Here is a 7,455-nt window from a genome sequence, read left to right as displayed (position 1 = left end):
AGAATCACTACCAAACTTCCCTCTCTGCAAAAGGAAAGCAGACTGTAACACAGATCCCATACCAGAACCCAAGCATTACCACCCCTAGACGCTCTTTCTGCCAACACCCCGATTCCTCCAAAACAAACTCAGGAAGACTAAGGTTTACATGGGTCAATATGGACTAGTAAAGAGAGGTAAATTAGAAAAACTCACTCTTTTAGCATCACCCTCTCTCCAGAAGGGGACAGGCAAAAGCAAACAGGTCTAGAGCATGTTTAAGTAGCAAGTCACTGTGTCTTTATCTCAACAGGACTGAAGAATTCCCCCACACTTCAGGAAACTCCCATTCTTACCCTCAGCAATGGATACAGTGATAACACTCTCATGAACAGGCATACAGAAATAGAGACTGGCCCGAAACACTGCTCCCCCCAGTAACCAGACCAACAAACAAGACAGAAATCTGTTTGGCAGTGGGATCTGGGTTCTCTCTTTTTGGTAATATCTTTTAGGTTCAACAGTTGCACTGGAGTCAAATAACGAAGCTCAAGATAGTCACAAAAAAATAAAGGATGTATTTTTTTTCCTCCAAAGATCAAACCCATAACTAACGTAACACATTTCACCTCAGAGAAGTTCAGTGTCCAGAAAAACTTTTCTGCCATAGATAAAAAAAAAAAAAGAAAGATACTGCAATTGCTTTTACTGCTCAAGAATCTCCTTGCGCAAACTGCTTAATTCTTCCATGACAGAAGTTTTGCCAGGAACTTGCTTTTGACTACAACGTACAAATGATTCTTCTTCACCACCCTCCCCCTATCTAAAGCTCTTCTTTTGCTCTGGAGAGTTTTGTTGCATGCTCCTCTATAAATTTGCTCAAATGCTCTAAATCTCTGTCGCCGCCTTCAAATTTAATAGGGCTGCTCTTCTTGTCCCTTGGAGCAAAGTAGATAGTGGGGAATCCCTCCACTTTGTAGCGGTCATTCGTCACGTCGTTGGCAGTCGTATCCATCTTGGCTATGACTAGATTTTTCTCATTCTTGTATTTTTTGCCTAGCTCGGTATATATGGGTTCTAGTTTCTTGCAGTGTCCACACCATGGGGCATAGAACTCTATGAGAACATCATTCTTTGGATCCATGACTATGGCATCGAAAGTTTTCCCCACTACCACTTTCACAGGCCCTTTATTGTTTTTTGGCACTGGCTGGGACTTCACAATAGGCTTCAGTTTTCCTAGAAGGAAGCAAAACACACACCACTGTTAGAACACAGTAAAAGCAATCCTTGGGATCTCCCCAAGAAGAGGGCAGAAGTACATCCTCCTCCCAGGAAAGCACCAGGAGATGAACTTACTTCCGCATGAAACACAGGCTAGTTCACTGGGGACATTTTAGCACAAGAACCTTGTGAAATGTAGGCAACTGTTTGTTTCACAATTCCCTACAACCTTTCTCCCTCTTTTTATGGCTGTCCATCCACAAAGCAGCAGACAGTGATTTCTTGTACTGGCCCCAAATATGAATGATCGACCCGCCCGTTGCGAGAACGGCTCAGGCTTGCCAAACGCACTCAGTGTTAGAACACGTCCGGATGCCACAGCACCAGCGACATTAATAAACCGAGATTAAAAAACCAAAGGCAAGAAACAGCCTATAGTTTTAAGCCATAGAGGTGGCATGCAACATTGCTTGAGACAATGGCTACAATAAAAACCCCTGGAAAACAAAGGGAAAATAAAGCAAATAGCTTGGAGAACCCCATTTTAGAAGCTGTACCTTTTTTGAAGGCCAGCACAAACTGCCTGAGTACATCAGAGTCAAAATCTTCTGGCTCCATGGCATATTTCTTGCCACCTTCATCCAGAATGGCAACATTGACATCCTCTCCGCTCTCCAGCAGGCCTAAATCTTTTATTTCAGAAGAATAATCTTCCTCATCAGAAACAGCAAATGTGTACTCGGGGAAGTCTTTGGCCACTTCCAGGACTTTGCCTCTCCAGTACTGCGTAGCTGAAAAAGAAACCAGAACATGACAGCAGGATTACTCATTTCTAGTTACTTATTTCTTGCTTCCAAACAAAGTGGAGAAAGGGTAATCCTGGCTAACTTACCAACACGGTAGTCGAAACCAAAGTCTACAGAGTAATAGACAACCACTAGAGGACGCTTAGTGTATCTTTTAGCATCATTGGAAGGCTTGCGATGACCAACAAGAGGCAAAGCATGTTTGAGCACGTGCTCTTTAATCTCTGAGGCGCCTGTAGAGTCCTGCTCAAAAAATATGGAAAAAAAGGTTCAAATGCATTTAAAGTGACATTTCTGTTACACACTACTGAAAACCAATATTGATGTGCGGACAAGAGAGGGGTATGTTATAAACAATGCTGTCACCAGAGTCTTCAAATTCCTGAGCACTAGAAAGAGTATTTCCAACTGGAAGATGCCATCCACTTGTATGTATACACACAAAGAAAGAGAACCTTCAGTCTGTGCTCAAACTTTGTAGCTTTGGGCCAGCCACTCACTTTAAGATCCAAAACATGCATCTTCGCCTCATGCTTTGACTGAAATTTTTCCGGCTGCATGATGACAAGTTTCCCTGGAGATGCTTTCAATAGTTTCGCAATCTCATTGCTGAAGGTGTGGTGGAATTTGTAATCTTCTCTTAATCCGTGAGCTGAAACATTAAAGTCAGGGAGAAGGAAAAGTCACCTAGAAGTGAACTGACATCCTCTGACTGAAAGCTTGAGACAGCAAACGCCGCTAAACAGGACCATCAGTGTGTGACATCAAAGGGTTTTTCAAGAATAGACGTTGCCAGGAATGGTATAGCTAAACTGATCTGGAGGTGGATTACGACTCTTGCCCCAGGCCCCCCCACCCCAAAAAGTTCAGCAGAGCTCAGCCTCTGGAATGGACAGATATGAAACAAGTAATAGCAGATGGCAAAGCTGGCAAGGCTTTAAGCCAGGAAGCTGTGATTTGTCCCTAGGCTTGAGATTTTCCCTCCTCTACAGCTCACGTGTTTTTAGGGACCCAATACCAAGCAGTATCTCCTGAGGCTGGCTGATATTTCAGTTATAGCCTCAAGCTGGTGTGTGCTATTTTCTCGAGTCAAGATCACCCTTCAATCTTCTTTCTCTTACTCCTCTCCAACCTCCCCCACTAAACTAAGAGCACAAATAAAACATCTCTTCATGCCCCAAGTCCTGGGCAGAATCTCAACAAAAGACACATTTCGTCAATAATTGAAAACATTGTTTACCTGCTTCCTGATACAGCTGATAGGCTTTGTCATTCTCTCCACTAAAGACACCAATGATGATGACATCATCCCCATCCCTCAGAAATTCCTGTACCTGCTTGGTAGCCTGAATCTGTTTGGATGGAGGACCAGCCTGTTCAATCATGTAGTCGACAATTCCTGTGAGACAAACCCAACCCCAAACAGTTGCTTAGAACATTCATTGAACTGAAGATTCGGGTGTTCCATCTATGACATTGTTAATACCCCATTTCCCATGGACACCTTTCTTTCTGTGCAGCCTTCCTACAATAACTAAAGGACCAAATAAATGAGCCCTCAGTCCAAGTTTTTAAAGCTGCAGTTCTGGAATATTCTCTTTCAGGTTGGTTTCAGAAGAGGTGACCAGGCACCAGTTCCATGGATATGAGCTGACCTTTCAAGTAAGCCTCCTTTCTGAAATTCCAGACCCTTCGCTCTATCCTGACCCTGCTATGAGCCAAAGTTCTACTTTGCTTTTATTAAGAGGGAAGAGTTGCGACCACCAAATACTGAGCGCTTTGCCAACCCTTATGGCATATTCCAGTGCTGCCCACTTACTCACGCTGCCACTGCTCCACCATGTCTCTTAAACTTACTGTATACTGAAAGGAGCTTACAGTGCCTCCCTAAGATGTTATTATAAAGATTAATTTATACTGCTGGCCTACGTAGGCATGAGAGCACGGTTTTTCATGTTTCTCCAACTATCATTACTATGATGTTAACCGAGTCCTACAGATACCTCAAAACATCGGTGGCGAAGCCCTCAGAAAATAAGAAAAAGCAGAAGTTGCAATACCGTATTTTTCCCGTGGACCATTGTAGTCATAAGGTTTGCCCTTGCGGAAGATTTTCAGAGTTGGGTAGCCAGTCACATCAAACTTCTTTGCAAGCTCAGTCTCAGCAGTGGCATCGACTTTAGCCAGGGGAATAGGAGGTGTGTGCTTGCTGAGCTCCTGGGCAGCCTTCTCGTACTCGGGAGCAAGCCTTTTGCAGTGTCCACACCTAGGGAAGGAGAGTGGAGCAGTTTTTACAAGGCACAGGTCTTGCTAGGTACCTTCTACCTCTGAAGTGGACGAGTTAAGTCTTCCAGGATGGAGAAAATAGAAATGGGGTTACTCAGTCGACAGAGGACACTTTGGTCTAGGAAAACCTGAAATTAGCCCCTATGTCTGGCCCTATATTATTTTAGATGGCCTCTAAAAATGAAACTATTTTTAAATCAAAGGACCAACTCCCTTTGGTTTTCAGTATCTCACAACATGTTCCCGGATCAGTAAATACAGAGAATCTTCCGTGAAGTTTTGGAGATGACCCCTTGCTGAGGCACAAATCCAATCTAGCCCTCAAGTGATCTGTGATGTGATCCTACGTCCAGATCAGAAATAAGGAGCGTCAGAGCTACATTCCTGCATAAGGCAAGCCTCTTCAGAAGAGTCAGAACAAGAGAAAACAGGTTCCCAAGCGTGTTCAGGCCAGCTGCGCTAGGAAGGTTCAGGTGCCTGCCTTTTTGCCTACCATGGAGCATAGAACTCCACCAGGATTATGTCAGCATCATTCACGACGTCATCAAAATTATCCTGAGTCAATACCAAGGTCACTTCTGGTGGAGGGGTCCAATCGGGGTCAGCAACCTCCTTGACTTTGGCCACAATTGCTGAAATACAGTTCAATAGCTCAATTAGCAAGTTTGCATTAGCATATCAGTAATATATCAAATGCAAGAGTTTGTATCAAGAACTTAAAATCAGAGTGGCAAGCATGATCTTGAACCAAACACAGTCAAGCTTCCAGGAGGACACTTGCCTAATTAAGCTCCGTTAGGCTTTACTTCATTGCTGCTACTGCCAAGGTGGTCTTTAATATTCTCTTCACCCCACAGAGCATTTTATTTCTGTAGAGTACTGTTCTATACTTTGCAGAATTCCATCTCAGAACAGACAGAAAAGGTAGATTTTCCCCTGAGTGAAGCTAGGACACATTCATTAAGCAAGAAACACGTGGGTCTGTACACAGTCGATATACAGACCAGACGTTACTTACTAGCTGATCCTTCAGCAAGCATGAGACTACCTCCTCCTCTAGTCGGGTCATATTTCTAGAACCTTCCATCAGTAACAGTACTACCTGCAAAACCGTCCTCTAGCACGTAGCCAGTTGAGAAGGCAGGCAGGATTTCAGCCTTCGTAATATAATTCTGCTTAAGTAACAAGATCAAAGTCCTTCAAAATACACGAAGAAGCAAGAGCATACACTTGCTTTGTTACAGAGAACTGGAAAGGACTGCTGCTTACCATCTTCTGTCCGAGAACCGTCATAGTCAACAGGTTGGCCTTTTTTCAGGATTTTGATGGTTGGGTAGCCACTGACATCAAAACGACTTGCTACCGAGGTGGCTGCAGTAGCATCTACTTTGGCAACTGGAATAGGAGGGTCGTTTTCCTTCAGAGTTTTGGCTATCTTTTCATATTCAGGAGCAAACTGCTTGCAATGCCCACACCTGCCAGAGGAAGGCGCCAAGATATGTACATGCACGACAGACTGGCCGGGGTGTTTTGTTACTGCATTTCCAGGGCTCTTTGTTCACAATCTCAACATCTTTGTACTGTGCTTCTCCTTCCACCCTGCCCTGCCCCCCAGCATGGTGGCACTGAGACTTTGGCTTCTGCATAATCTAGGCTCATCTTTCTCTACGTAGCACCCTGGACTGATCTAAAGGGAAAGATGAGCCAGTACTTAAGTTGGCCTAAAGAAACCTCACCCCCACCTGGCATCACAGCACCTGCACTCTGTCTCTGGATGCACCGAAGCGTTCTGTGGAGAACAGAGGCTCCTGCTGCAAAAACTGGCACCGCACAGGATACTGGTGTAAGAAAAGCTGAATATAGCTTGACAAGTCCAAAAGGAAACCAGGAAAATGAAGAAAAAAACCCAGGGAAAAGTAGTGTGTAGCAGAGATAAATAGCACCTACAGCCAAACAGAGATGGGCTTCTCTGTAATTAAAATGGCACTAGTTGAAATGCAGCCCCCCCTCCCCCAAGCAAGATCATGTTCTCCCCTCTACTCAAAGATGAGAAAAGGACAAACAAGTCTCCTTTATGTCACTAAGTCACAAAGGAAAAGAAGTTCTGGCTTCAACACTAACTCAGCAACTTCACTGCAAATATATTCGACTCTTGTTTTTCCCCACTAACCATCCCCATTATTTTTGTCTGTAAGAACAGAGCAGGGTGGAACCATGGCTGTGCCCCCCTCAGCATGGGACCCCTCAGCACGGTTCACATCCATGGAGAAAGAGCAGGCTGTTTGTCACAGGGGTAGGGAAAAGGTTACCTCCACACCATCAGAGGCCATCTCCTGCCCTGGACTGGGGTAGAGTCCAGTGCTTCTCCTGCAGGCAAGCTACTCCTAAATTACCTTTAAAACTGCAACCCTGTTTCACTTTTTAGGAGCGTGTGCTGGCAGAGACACTCCCCTGACAACCACTCCATCCTACACCTAAAGAGGTACTGCAGGCTGTGAACCCACCACGGCGCATAGAACTCCAGCAGCACAGTGTCCTTGTCTGCAGTAAACGTGTCAAAGTTGGCATCATTCAAGACTAATACGCCATTTTCTTCTTTGACTTCAGAATCATCATCATCATCGTCATCGTCATCATCATAATCACCGTCATCAACATCATCGTCTGCTTCTTTTGTAATTGATTCTGGAAAAGTAAAAATGCAACGTGGATTAAGTTGTGCCAAGTTTAACACGAAGGTAACACCACTAGGTTAAAGATGGATGAAGTATATATCCTGTTGTTAAGACACACCGGTATCAACACAGGTTGGTTCCTGCTCCCCATACAGTGACAGCTACCTCAGTTTGCAAAGAGCTCGGACTTCGACGTTTGAACGTTTCTTTTTGGCCACACTACACCAGCAGTATTTCAACAGTATTGCTGCTTCAGTGAAGTGTCAACATGTGTATTGCGCTTCGGGGCAAACTAACAGAACAGCTGTCTTTCACGTGCAGCAGCCTGCGGTTGGAAAAATGAGGTGCCTTGTACCAAAAAAGCGCAGATGTCGTCCGTCACCGGTGCTTCCCTTGTTCCCTTACTGCACCTGTAACACCACAACTGCTACGCTCTGCCTGTCTGAAGATCTAATAGACAGGCTCGCTATAAACCCAAAAACTAC

The 7,455-nt window shown here is 44.6% G+C and overlaps 1 protein-coding gene across 1 annotated transcript; it reads right to left on the bottom strand.

The window, feature by feature from the left end:
* Positions 1 to 534: 534 nt before the first annotated feature.
* PDIA4 (protein disulfide isomerase family A, member 4) lies at positions 535 to 6,980 on the bottom strand (the record flags this gene model as incomplete). Its single annotated transcript, XM_010158635.1, has 9 exons — positions 535 to 1,218; positions 1,761 to 1,994; positions 2,096 to 2,252; positions 2,510 to 2,661; positions 3,250 to 3,408; positions 4,070 to 4,275; positions 4,789 to 4,927; positions 5,565 to 5,770; positions 6,800 to 6,980. Coding segments are annotated over 9 exons (1,850 nt in total), but the record flags the coding sequence as incomplete, so codon positions are not given.
* Positions 6,981 to 7,455: the final 475 nt, after the last annotated feature.

The sequence above is a fragment of the Eurypyga helias genome, unplaced genomic scaffold (genome assembly GCF_000690775.1).
Source record: "Eurypyga helias isolate BGI_N326 unplaced genomic scaffold, ASM69077v1 Scaffold45869, whole genome shotgun sequence".
Taxonomy (NCBI): Eukaryota; Metazoa; Chordata; class Aves; order Eurypygiformes; family Eurypygidae; genus Eurypyga; species Eurypyga helias.
Note: the sequence above shows the minus strand (reverse complement) of the source record. Positions and strands in the feature narration are given on the sequence as shown.